General features: G+C 35.8%; 1 protein-coding gene across 1 annotated transcript in view; it reads right to left on the reverse strand.

Moving 5' to 3' along the window:
• Positions 1-2,046, reverse strand: part of LOC136385025 (ovostatin homolog 2-like) — a 46,948-nt gene extending 44,902 nt beyond the window's left edge. The window contains exons 1-3 of the mRNA XM_066355783.1: positions 1,891-2,046; positions 1,423-1,606; positions 759-915 (exon numbers count right to left, since the gene is read on the reverse strand). Coding sequence (XP_066211880.1) covers positions 759-915; positions 1,423-1,606; positions 1,891-1,955 — 406 coding nt within the window. The 5' untranslated portion in view covers positions 1,956-2,046. The remainder of the gene's footprint in view (positions 1-758; positions 916-1,422; positions 1,607-1,890) is intronic.
• Positions 2,047-14,008: the final 11,962 nt, after the last annotated feature.

Below are 14,008 nucleotides of genomic sequence, written 5' to 3' on the forward strand. Positions count from 1 at the left end.
TATATATTAGAACAAAATATATAAATGCTTTCATTTAACCCTCTGTTTTACATACGAGAAAACAAAAGTTCTTGAAGATCAGAATATGCTTGGCAAAAGCCAATAATTTATTAGCAGGATCTAGATAAAATCTACATTTTTCCGAACAATTGTTTGGTGTTCTTTTTACTACCTTATACTTACAATAATAAAAAAAATAGAAGGATTTTGCTTTGGTTTTCAGGGGTATAATTACTTCTATTGGTATAAAAATAGTAATAGTGATAATAAATGCCATTTATGGAGTCTTTACTATGTGTTAGTTACTACTATTTTACATGATTACCTTATTTTATTCTCACAATATTTGTCTAAGTGAGATACTTTGATTACCTTCATCCTGTAGTTAAAAACTTGAGTCTAAATAGAGATTTAACTAGCTTACCCAACTGGCAAATTATGGAGCAACAATTCAAACCAAATTAAAATTTTGCTCCACATCCCATTCTTGTAACCATTGTATTATGTAAGCTTGTCATTAGAATTTGTACAAAGTGAAAGTAGCAAGCAAAATTTTAAGAGGCAAAGTGTTTAATTACTGGAGTTGGAAGGAATTATTTTATAAATGACCTGGTCATTCAGTAAAAATATTAGAAATTCATGATCCTATAACAGCAAAAATAAACTTAAGATTAAAACTTGTGTGTTTGGATTGCTCTAAGTTTGAAGAACGTGTTCTTAAGGTCAACAATACAAAGGAATTATGAATATTGACTTACCATTCTCTCCAGGTTTATAGATGGGTTTATCTGTCTGCACAAAGGTTACTGTCTCTTCTGAAATGAGTGCTATAGACCTCCTTTCAAAGATTTCAAGAGTAGCTCCCTTAGCCAACAATGTCATAAAAGCTAACTCTTTAGAGGACTTTTGAGAAACCTGTTTATATTAAATAACAGAGAATGGGAGAATTATTTTTAGATATTAAGACAGTAAACAATGTCTTAATTTGACTTCTCAGGCTGAGAGAACCTTGTAAACCCATTATTTCTTAATGTGAGACTTAGTGATTACTTGTTACAATTCTTGTATTTAGCATAACAGTTTTTAATAAACTTCTTCTGTCTTTTTGCCTTCTATTTTTTTTGCTGCTCTAAGTCCCAATTCTGCTTCCCTTTGCCTAGAGTCTGTTTTCTCATATTGTTAAACAGTTATATCAAAAGGATGTAATTATGTCTGATAATCATAGAAAAATGGCAATATTTCACAAGTTATTTTGCCTGTTAATTTTCATTTTATTTCTTGCCTTTCAGAACTTCTCTGGTTTTATTCCCCAGCTTCCATAATTCATCTGAAATCCCAATCTGTTATCCTTCTATAACTAAATTTTAAATAATGATTTCATATCCCCATCTAAAGTTAGAAATGGCAAATTCAGTGCCTCACCTTGAAATCTGCACAAGCATAGAAGCTCTCCTCCTTCACAAACTGCTCAAAAATGGTGGTATTGAATTCATCATACTCTAAAACAATACTCAAGGATACAGACTCATTAAGGTTTAAAAGGTGGAGACAAGCCTTTCCAGTAGAGTGACTCTTCATCACAGAGGAGACCCATAGAATATATTGCCTATGCGAAGAAAGTAACCAACACTCTAAACAGGTGTAGAAGTGCAGAACACGCACCACAAGCAATGTTAGCGTATTGAAATAGTTCTGAAACATACACATTTTTCTTGACAATTATCTTATGAAAAATATGTCAATTCCCTTCACACATTTGTTTAAAATTTATAAGGCAAACCAGTACTCAGTCTCAGAAGTGGTAAGATAACACATTTTAACACAAAACATATTTAATAAGGTCAATTTGCTAGTACTTTAATATGAATAGAGAGTATAATATTCCCTTACGGTTTGGAAGCCACAGCAACAGTAAAATGAAGCCAAAGGGTGCCCAGAAAAATGATGGGCACCATTTTATTTCAATGCCTGAACAATAAAGAGTTCAAGATAAATATTCTGTCTCTTTGTCACTCTTTTTCTCTAATTAGAAGTCAGCTGCCTCAACTCTCCACTGTCTTTCCTTCCTTCTACTCTGCTTCTCTTTGTATAGTGTTGCTTTTATAGCCACACTGAGAAGGATCAATTACTTTTTTAGAGCGAGTATCATGAGAACCATCAATCATACTTAGGTCACCTTTGCCATTATTTTTCAGGGGTTGTTAACTTAATATAGAACTTCCTTCTTGAATTCACTGGTGCTGCTCTGTTTTGGAATTAACTGCATGCGCTAGACAGGATGAAAGGGAAAAAAAAAACAAAGAAAGCCATTGTGTGACAGTTATGAGTTCATTAGTTTAATACCTCCCTCACAGGAGTGACAGCAGTGTCAAAAGCATGAATTTGTAGGAATTAACACTCCAATTCCCAAAAGGCAAATTTTCTAGGCTTCTGAGAGAAGTAGCGTACCCGATGTTGCCAAAACCCAGATGCAAATATATATCTCAAAATGGGCTCATTTTACAGATCATTGAAACTGTTATTCTTTTATAATTTCATAATACAGCATATAGCATTGAAAATGTTCATATGCATGGCAGATTTGCTAGGATTTTCTTAGTGAGTATTTTTTTAAAATTAATTTTAATGGGGTGACATTAATCAAGGTACATAGGTTCAGAGAAAACATCTCCAGGTTATTTTGACATTTGATTATGTTGCATACCCATCACCCAAAGTCATATAGTCCTCCATTACCTTCTATCTGGTTTTCTTTGTGCCCCCCCTCTCCCCCCAACCCTCTCTTCTCCTCCCCAACCCCGGTAACCACCACACTCTTGTCCATGTCCCTGAATCTCATTTTTATGTCCCACCTATGTATGGAATCATATAGTTCTTAGTTTTTTCTGATTTACTTATTTCACTCAGTATAAAGTTATCAAGGTCCATCCATGTTGTTGTAAATGATCCAATGTCATCATTTCTTATGGCTGAGTAGTATTCCATAGTATATATGTACCACATCTTCTTTATCATCCAATCAACTATGGAAGGGTTTTTTGGTTGTTTCCATGTCTTGGCCACTGTGAACAATGCTGCAATGAACATGGGGCTGCATGTGTCTTTACGTACCAGTGTTTTTGAGTTATGGGGGTATATTCCCAGTAGAGGGATTGCTGGGTCATATGGTAGTTCAATTTTTAATTTTTTTGAGGAACCATTATACTTTCTTCCATATTGGTTGTACTACTTTACATTCTCACCAACAGTAGATGAGGGTTCCTTTTTCTCCACAGCCTCTCCAACATTTGTTATTACCTGTCTAGTTGATAATAGCTAATCTAAGAGGTGTGAGGTGGTATCTCATTGTAGTTTTGATTTGCATTTCTCTAATAGCTAATGAAGATGAGCATCTTTTCATATATCTGTTGGCCATTTGTATTTCTTCCTGGGAGAAGTGTCTGTTCATGTCCTCTTCCCATTTTTTTATTGGATTGTTTGCTTGTTTGTTGTTGAGTTTTATGAGTTCTTTGTATATTTTGGATATTAGACCCTTATCTGAGCTGTTGTTTGAAAATATCATCTCCCATTTAGTTGGCTCTCTGTTTGTTTTGTTGTCAGTTTCTCTTACTGTGCATTCTTCTTAGTCTGACATAGTCTCATTCATTTATCTTTGCCTTCACTTCCCTTGCCTTTGGTCATAAAGTGCTCTTTGTAACCAAAGTCCATGAGTTTAGTACCTATGTTTTCTTCTATGTAATTTATTGTTTCAGGTTTTATATTTAGGTCTTTGATCCATTTTGAATTAATTTTAGTACACGAGGACAAACTGTGGTCAAATTTCATTCTTTTGCATGTGGTTTTCCAGTTTTCCCAGCACCATTTGTTGAAGAGGCTTTCTTTTCTCCATTGTATTTTGTTAGTCCCTTTATCAAAAATTATTTGACCATATACATGTGGTTTTATTTCTGTGCTTTCTATTCTGTTCCCTTGGTCTGAGTGTCTATTTTTCTGCCAATACAATGCTGTTTTGATTATCATGGCTCTATAATATAATTTGAAGTCAGGTGTTGTAATGCCCCAGCTTTGTTCTTTTTTTCTTAGGATTGCTCTGGCTATTCAGGGTTTTTTATAATTCCATATAAAACTAATGATTTTTTTTGTTCCATTTCTTATTTCTTTAAAAAATGACATTGGAATTTTGATGGGAATTGCATTAAATTTGTAAATTGCTTTGGATAATATAGTCATTTTGACTATATTTTTTCTTCTTATCCAAGAACAAGGAATATTTTTCAATTTCATTACATTTTTTTTTATTTCCCTTAACAATACTTTGTAGTTTTTACTATACAGGTCCTTTGTATTCTTTGTTATGTTTATTCCTAGGTATTTTATTATTTTTTTGTTGCAACCATGAAGGGTATTATTTTTTTTGAGCTTGTTTTCTGATGTTTCATTGTTGGCGTATAGGAAGGCAATGGACTTCTGTATATTAATTTTGTATCCTGCAACCTTACTGTATTGGTTTATTGTTGCTAGTATTTTTGTTGAGTCTTTGGGGTTTTCAATGTACACGGTCATATCACCTGAAAAAATTGAAACCTTTACTTCTTCTTTCCCAGTATGAATGCCTTTTATTTCTTTCTCTTGTCTGATTGCTGTGGCTAGAACTTCCAGCACTATGTTGAATAAGAGTGGAAAGAGTGGACAGCATTGTCTTGTTCCCTATTTTAGGGAAAAAGTCCTCAGTTTTATGCCATTTAATATGATGTTAGCTGATGGTTTATCATAGATAGCCTTTATTATGTTGAGATATTTTCCTTCTATACCCATTTTGTTAGGTGTTTTTATTTTTTTATTAATTTTAATGCAGTGACATTGATAAATCAGGGTACATATGTTCAGAGAAAACATCTCCAGATTATTTTGACATTTGATTCTGTTGTGTTAAGTGTTTTAAACATAAAATGATGTTGTATTTTATTGAATGCCTTTCTGCATTTATTGATAAGATCATATAGTTCTTGTTCTTTGTTTTGTTGATATGGTGTATTACTTTAACCGTTTTACATATGTTGAACCATCCTTGTTATTCTGGGATGAATCCCACTTGGTCACACCGCATTATTTTTTAATGTGTTGTTGTATTCAATTTGCTAGTATTTTGTTTAGTATTTTAGCATCTGTATTCATTGGAGATATTGGCCTGTCGTTTTCTTTTTCTGTGTTGTCCTTGCCAGGTTTTGGTATGAGGGTTATGTTGGCCTCATAAAATGTGTCTGGCAGTATTGCTTCTTCTTCAATTTTCTGGAAGACTTTGAGTAGAATAGAAACCAAGTCTTCTTTGAATGTTTGATAGAATTCAGTGGTATAGGCGTCTGGCCCTGGACTTTTATTTTTGGGGAGGTTTTCAGTAGTTGTTTCTATTTCCTCCATGCTTATGGGTCCGTGTAGGCTTTCTGCTTCTTCATGACTCAGTCTAGGGAGATTGTATTGTTCTAGGAATTTATCCATTTCTTCTATATTGTTAAATTTGGTGGCATATAGTTATTAATAGTATTCTAGAATAATTCTTTGTATATCTATGATATCTGTGATGATTTCTCCTCTTTCATTTTAGATTTTGTTTATATGACTCTTTTCTCTTTTTTCCTTGGTGAGTCTTGCCAAGGGTTTGTCAATTTTGTTGATTCTTTCAAGAACTAGCTTTTTGTTTTATTAATTTTTTCTATAGTTTTTCTGTTCTCTATTTCATTTATATCTGCTCTTATTTTTATTATTTCCTTTCTTCTGCTGGTTTTAGGTTGTCTTGTTCTTCTTTTTCTAGTTTCTTAAGATGTGATGTTAAGTGGTTTACTTGGGCTCTCTCTTGTTTGTTCATATAGGCTTGTAGTGATATGAACTTTTCTCTTATTACTGCTTTTGCTGCATCCCAGAGATTCTGATATGTTGTATTGTTATTTTCATTTGCCTGTATGTATCTTTTTATCTCTGTGCTTATTTCTTCTTTGACCCACTCACTTTTTAAAAGTATGTTGTTTAGTTTCCACATTTTTGTGGGTTTGTTTACCTCTTTTTTGCAGTTGAATTCTAGTTTCAAGGCTTTATGATCAGAAATATGCTTGGTATAATGTCAATCTTTCTGAATTTGTTGATGTTATTTTTGTGGCCCAACATATGATCAATTCTTGAGAATGTTCCATGTACACTAGAGAAAAATGTATACTCTGTTGCTTTGGGATGAAATGTCCTGGAGATGTCTATCATATCCAATTGTTCTAGTGTTTCATTTAGGCCAATATTTCTTTATTGATTTTCTGTTTTTCTGAATGATCTAGAGCCATCAGCAGTGTATTGTGGTCTCCAAGTATGACTGTATTTTTGTTGGTTTTTGTTTTTAGGTCAGTTAGTAGCTGTCTTATATATTTTGGTGCTCCTTGGTTTGGTGCATATATATTAAGAAGTGTTATGTTTTCTTGATTCAGTGTCCCCTTTATCATTATAAAATGACCGTTTTTGTCTCTGATTACCTTTGCTGTCTTGTAGTCAGCATTGTTAGATATGAGTATTGCTACACATGCCTTTTTTTGGATGTTATTTGCTTGGAGTATTGTTTTCCAGCCTTTCACTTTGAATTTTTTTTTATCCTTGTAGCTTAGATGTGTTTCTTGTAGGCAGCATACAGTTGGATTTTCTTTTAAAATCCATTCTGCTACTCTGTGTCTTTTTATTGGTGAATTCAATACATTTTTGTTTTGCATAATTATTGACATTTGAGTGTTTTCTATTGCCATTTTATATATTGCTTTTTGATAGTTTTGTATCTTGTTTTGTTCTTCTCTTTTATTTTTCTATCATTTGTTTTTGTTTGGTTGTAATCCATACTTTTTTTCTCTGTTACTTCTTTTCTCAAGCTATGTACTTCTGTGTTGGTTTTTCCAGGGGTGGTTACCATGAAGTAATGGAAACCATACATATCATGTTCATTGTAGTACATAATCTTACTTCTGCACTCCATCCTCCTTTGCTACTGTTAATCTTTGTCCTCTCTCCTTTTTGTTTCTTTGTCACAGATTAATCTTGTTTTTTGGTTTTTTTTGCCATCTTGATGGAGCTTTTACTTATAGTTTTGTTTTGTTCTTTGTGTCTGGTCAGAAAATCCTTTTAGTATTTCCTGAAGTCGGAGTTTTCTGGTGATAAATTCCCTCATCTTTTCTGTATCTGTGAATGTTTTTATTTCTCCTTTGTATTTAAAGGATAGCTGTGATGGGTATATTATTCCTGACTGGAAGTTCCTCTCTTTCAGAACTTTAAATATTGGGGTCCACTCTCTTCTAGCTGAGTTTCTGCTGAGAAATCTGTTGATAATCTAATGGGCCTTCCTTTATATGTTGTATTCTTCTTTTCCCTGGATGCCTTGAGAATTTTTTCTTTGTCATTGGTTTGTGCCAATTTCATTATGATGTGCCTTGGTGTAGCTTTGTTAGGGTTAAGATAACTCAGTGCTCTGTTTGCTTCTTGAATTTGAGGCTTTAGTTCTTTCCACAGGCTTGGGATGTTCTCATCTATTATTTATTTGAATATGTTCTCCATTCCATTTTCTCTCTCTTCTCCTTCTGATATACCCATTATTCTTATGTTGCTCTTTCTGATGGGGTCAGACAATTCCTGTAGGGTTATCTCATTTTTTTTTAAATTTGTGAGTCTCTCTCCTCTTCTCTCTGTAGGACCTCTAGTTGCCCATCTTCTATGTCACTAATTCTCTCCTCTATCTGGCCTATTCTATTGGCTAAACTTGTTACCTCATTTTTCAGCTCATGAACTGAGTTTTTCATCTCTGTTTGATTCATTTTCATAGTTTCAATTTTCTTAGTGAAGTATTCTTTCTGTTTATTGAATTGTTTCTTGAGCTTCCTAAATTGCCTTTCTGTGTTTTCTTGTATATCCCTGAGTAAATTTAGAGTTTCAATTTTAAATTCACTGTCATTTAACTCCAAGGTTTCTAAGCTACTAAAATTTTTTTCTATAGATTTTTCCTCATCTATCTGAGCTACATCGCTGTCTTTTGTATTCATGATATTCAATTTATTTTTCTTTATTGACATTTGAGAGTGGTATTGTTAATAACACTAATAAGAGTTGATAAAAAAATTTTTTTGAGAAAATGCAATGAAAAACTGAATATTCTATTATGCTAAGTGGAACAAAAATATGTAGAACTGATGGCCTGGGTTGGGGTAGAGTGACAAAAGCAAAAAACAAGATAAAAACTTACAAAATGCCACAAGGAAAATATTTGGGTCAAGAATAAAATAATTTGTTTGTAAATGATGGTCGAATGATAGAAATAGTATAACAGAAAAGAGAAAAAAGAAAAAAAATACAGTAAAAGATGAAAATTCTATTGTATTAAGTGGCACAAAAACTATAGAACGAAGAGCTGGAATTGGGGGAAATGCTGAAGAGATAAAAATGAAGTAAAAAGCACACAAAATGCCACAAAGAAAAAATTTGAATCCAGAATAAAATAACTTGTTTGTGGGTGAGATTCAAATGAGAGAAAAAGTGACAGTGAAAAGAAGAAACAAAAATAGAGAGACAAAAAAATGAGTTAAGTTTTTTGAAATGTAACACTCATAGAAAAAAAACAAAAAAGAATGGAAAAATGTAACTCCTATGGGTAATAAGGTTCAAAATGAAAAGAAAAGAATAAAATGGAAAGAGAATAAAATGACCAAGGCGGAAGGAAAAAAAAAGATAAAAAATACAAGAAAAAAATAGAAAAGTTTTAAAGACTGTGGATTTTTCCTGGTTTTGAGAAGTTATCATCTTCCTTTTTTTTCCTTCTCTCTCCTTTTGGCTGGTGGTGCTGTACCTCAGGTTCAGCCCCTGTGGAACTCTTAGGCAGAGAGTTGCTTTTGTGTCGCTATAGTGATGACATAAACTAGGCCTCAGTCCCTTTGGTAGGCAGGGCTTGTTAGCATTTGCAGACTCCAACAATGGGAGAGTCTATTTTCCCAGAACCTCTCCCCAAATCTCTCCTTCCTGAACCAGCAGCCTGGGACCCAGCTGTGAAGTTGCCCCAGCCACTGCCTGGAGAGCAAGAGGCTCTAAGAGCTGCCAAATCCCCCCTCTATCCCTACTCAATGCAGGGTTCTGAGTAAGGCTTTGCCAGCTAGAGCTGCCAGTGTAATCAGGCAGGACTAGGAGCTGATTGCCTTTCAGATATCTTTCTATGAGCCTCCGGGCATGTCTGGTATGCCTCAGTACTCCACAGGTCTGCTCTTCAGGGGCTGTTTGCAAGCTCCCTGTGCACCCTTCCCCCCACCACCACTGCAGTTCTCTTCCCCAGCAGTGTGCTTTGTTAGCCTGTATGGCTGGCGGAGGTTCCACACCCAGACAGGTTCGGGTGTAGGGAAGCCAGCTTTTGTGCACTTACCGCGCGTTGTTGTCTGGAAAGCTGAGATTATTCAGAAACTCTGGTCACAGCCCACACAGAGGGTCACTACTGATAGTCCCTGACCCAGCCCCTCCATCCGGGAAGGTGGGCACCCACGCCCGAAATGCCAGGTAGATCCACTCACACACCGCCCATATTTGCTAACTGGGATATTGGGAGTAAACAAGGCAACTGCTCACCCACCTCTGCTGGGGTCTGCTGCTGGCATTAGCTCTGTGTGGGCTGAGCTGCGGGCACACTCTCTCCTCTACTTGAACATCTCTGCCCTAGCCCAGCTTTTTCTGTGCCCCCAGCCCTTGCTTTTTCTCAGTTCCTAGTGAAAGCAGCCCTTGCTCAGGTCAGTGAGGAAAGTGGAATACTCTGTTCTGTCTTATTTCCTTCAGAGTGGATTATATATTCAGCCACCTTTTTGCCCAGTTGTACCTTTGTTTGATGTATGTGTATTTCAGATGCTCCTGAGATTGTTTTTCTGTCACTAGTTGTTGAATTTGTTGAAGTTTCAGGGAGAGGTATCAGGAGCACTCCTCACAGCGCCATTTCTCTGATGTCACTAGTGAGTATTTTTTATAGTGTTCAATGTCCTTTTATATTCTAAATATAAGAAAAAAATTAAATAAAATGTGTTAAATATATGTGTGTGTACATAAATATACTAGTCACTTTGGGGAAAAAAAGATTTACCATAATTTTTTTTTTTAATTTATTCATTTTGGAGAGGAGAGGGAGAGACAGAGAGAGAGAGAGAGGGGAGAGAGGCAGAGAGAGAGAAGGGGGAGGAGCTGGAAGCCTCAACTCCCATATGTGCCTTGACCAGGCAAGCCCGGAGTTTCAAACCGGCGACCTCAGCATTTCCAGGTCAACGCTTTATCCACTGTGCCACCACAGGTCAGGCAAGATTTACCATAATTTTGATTGCAAAACATCTTTACAAGGAAAATGAGTCACGCTAAAGAAACTGGCAACTTCTTGACACGGTCTCCGGTGTGATAATTGTCCTATTTCTTTCTATTTCTATAGATGGAATCATGTCTCTGGTTTGAAGAATATTATGTTGGGTAACAAGTGACAGGAACTGTTGTCAGTCTTTTAGAAATAGGCTTGCAACACTGCAGTAGCAAATACAAAGGAAAGAACAACATAACCAATTATAATCGATGAGAGTTGTAATAGAAGGTATTTCATAATACAGACAACTATGAAACCTATGGAAACCTTGTTGACCACATTTTATATTCCAAGGCAGAACTATGTTCATGACAACTCTGAGTAGGTTGTACTCTCTATTGAATTAAAACACTGTTCCCTTTCACATTTTGTTTAGGACTTTTGTTTCTCTCTACCTTTCCTCTAAAGAGCTATACTTAATTGTTGATCTGCCCTATCCTTTTTAAGATTTACTGTCTTTCCACTGTATCATCAAACTGTTAGTCTCTGTTTTTGACCAATACCTTTCCTTCAGCCCCTTAAGCTTATTCTTAGAACCACTCTCCACACTCCACTCTTCACAGTCGTAAGATAAATTAAGTCACTAGCTTTCAAAACAATTGAAGCCCACAACTTTCATCAGCATTCAAGACAAGCAGCACCACAAGACAGATTGTTTATAAATCAAAGCAACCAATTCTTTATTTCCAATGCTAATAAGTCTAAAGTAATAAAGCATCTCTAAAATAGTTTTCTTTTTCCAAATGTAAATTTTTTTGTTGTAAATGACTCAACTTATGTGGTTAATATGGTTATGAGGTTAATGGGCTCTTCTTCCAGAAAATTCAGATATGAATCCAACAAAATTTATTGAGTAGTTATTTTTTATTAACAACAGTGCTAGTTTCTATATAGATAACAAGATAAGCAAGACACAATTCCCAAAAAGAGTTTGCCTTTCTATAGTAGTAGAGATGGGAGGAGAGAAAAGGGTAAAGGGAAGGAGGAAGAAGAACAGTAAAGAAGAAAGGAAGAAAGGAGAAAGGATGGGAGGGAGGAAGAGAGGGAGTATAATGAGAAAGCAAGGGATGAACTATTGAAGGGGTTAAGATGTTTGCTGAGTACTTAACAATTAGCAACAATGTGCTAGATGCTGATATTGAAAGTATCTCATTTAATCTTCAGAAAATACAATTTTAAATTTATTTTTTATTTTTATTTTACAGATAAGAAAAATACAGCATTAGAGCATGGGGTCATCAAGATAGTGATTGAGAAGAATTTCTTTAAACAATTACAAATTCACTGAAATTGTAAGGTATTTTTCTATGTAAAAAATAATGGGGTGTAAAGATGGCAGCGGAGTAGGCGGATGCACAGACGCCCAGCTCTCAACACCAAACTGGAATACAAATCAATTTAGGAAAAATTAGCATGAAAAACCAACACTGAACTGCAAGAACAGCTCTCAAAAACCAAGGAGCAAAGAGGAAGCCACAATAATCCTGGTAAGGAGTGCCTGAATCTCCTCTGCTTACAGGAACGGAAGGGAGGGGGGGTGAGGCTGAGAGCCCAGAGAGGATTTCACAGAGGAAAAAGAGCAGAAACTACTGCTCACAGCCACTTACCTGACGACCAGGGAGCAAGGTGGGTTGAAAAGACCAGCTTATCTCCCAAGTGGAAAGGACAAGGAGAGGGACAGACTGTGAGGGGCTAAGGTATGCAAGAAACGAAATAAAAAAGCTGACTCATTCATGCTGGAGGCGGCCATAGCTGGGGGAGGGACTGAACCTTTCACAAAACAGAGCTGAAGTGCTTCCGGATCAGAGATCTCTGGACATCTATCCAGCTCCAATCAGCGCAACAAGACACAGCTGAAAACAAGAAGTGGGGAGGAGGGGCAGTAACTCAGGTCTCCATGGAGATCTGAGATACACCTCCCCCTACTGAAGCTGAGAAAAAACCCTGCCCCCAGTGAGATTAGTTGGTGGAAGAGACCTTCAGCGTCTCAGGTTACACCCACAGCATTCCTGGTTACAGTTTCAAGGAAGCCCCCTGCTGAGATCAGTTAACAAGACTATCACCTGTTAAGAAAACAAACAAATCAAGACTTCAAAGCTGCCCAAATCCGAAAGTGGATTACAAATAATAGCTGATACCAACCCAAGAAGACCTAGAAATAACACAACTGAAAACTGGAGGCAGACAACACCAAGCCTAGACTCAACCAGTCTACAAATAAAACACCATTATGAGAAGACAAAGGAGTGCAACCCAAATGAAACCACAAGAGACACCTTTGAGAGATGAGCTGAGTGATATGGAAATAATCAAACTTCCAGATGCGGAGTTCAAAATAATGATTATAAGGATGCTTAGGGATCTTAGAACAACAATGGAGGGGCAGTTTGAAAACCTAAATAAAGAAATAGCAAGTATAAAAAAGGATATTGAAATATTAAAAAAGAGTCAGTCAGAGATGACAAATACAATATCAGAAATGAAGACCACAATAAAAGGAATTAAAAACAGGATGGATACAGCTGAGGATCGAATCAGCGAGCTGGAGGACAACTGGAATGAAGCCATGAAAGCAGAGAAGAAAAGAGAAAAGAGACTCAAAAAGTCAGAGGAAACACTTAGAGAGCTCTGTGACAACATGAAGAGAAATAACATCCGCATCATAGGGGTTCCTGAAGAAGAAGAAAAAGAACAAGGGATAGAGACTTTGTTCAATCATATCATAACTGAAAACTTCCCTAAATTAATGCAAGAGAAACTCTCACAAGTCCAAGAAGCACAGAGAACTCCATTAAAGAGAAACCCAAAGAAACCTACACCAAGACACATCATAATTAAAATACCAAAGCTAAGTGATAAAGAGAAAATATTAAAAGCTGCAAGAGAAAAAAAAAAGTTATCACCTACAAAGGAGCCCCCATAAGGATGACATCCGACTTCTCAACAGAAACACTTGAGGCCAGAAGGGAATGGCAAGAAATATTCAAAGTAATGCAGAACAAGAACCTACTACCAAGACTACTTTATCCAGCAAGGCTATCGTTTAAAATCGAAGGAGAAATAAAAAGCTTCCCAGACAAAAAACAACTCAAGGAATTCATTACAACCAAACCAACGCTGCAAGAAATGTTAAGGGGCCTGTTGTAAACAGATCAAAGTTGGTAAAGAATATAGCAAAAAAAGGAATACACCTTTAAAGAAGAAAATGGCAATAAACAACTACATATCAATAATAACCTTAAATGTAAATGGATTAAATGATCCAATCAAAAGACATAGGGTAGCTGTGTGGATAAGAAAACAGGACCCATACATATGCTGTCTACAAGAGACACACCTTAGAACAAAAGACACACATAGATTGAAGGAAAAAGGATGGAAAAAAACATTTCATGCAAACGGAAATGAAAAAAAGCTGGGGTAGCAATACTTATATCAGACAAATTGGACTTTAAAACAAAGGATATAGTAAGAGATAAAGAAGGCCACTACATAATGATAAAGGGAGTAATCCAACAGGAAGATATAACTATTATAAATATCTATGCACCTACTATACGAGCACCCAAATATATAAAACAGACTTTGATGGATTTAAAGGGCGAGATCAACAGCAACACT

Source organism: Saccopteryx leptura, chromosome 1 (genome assembly GCF_036850995.1).
Source record: "Saccopteryx leptura isolate mSacLep1 chromosome 1, mSacLep1_pri_phased_curated, whole genome shotgun sequence".
NCBI classification, from domain to species: Eukaryota; Metazoa; Chordata; class Mammalia; order Chiroptera; family Emballonuridae; genus Saccopteryx; species Saccopteryx leptura.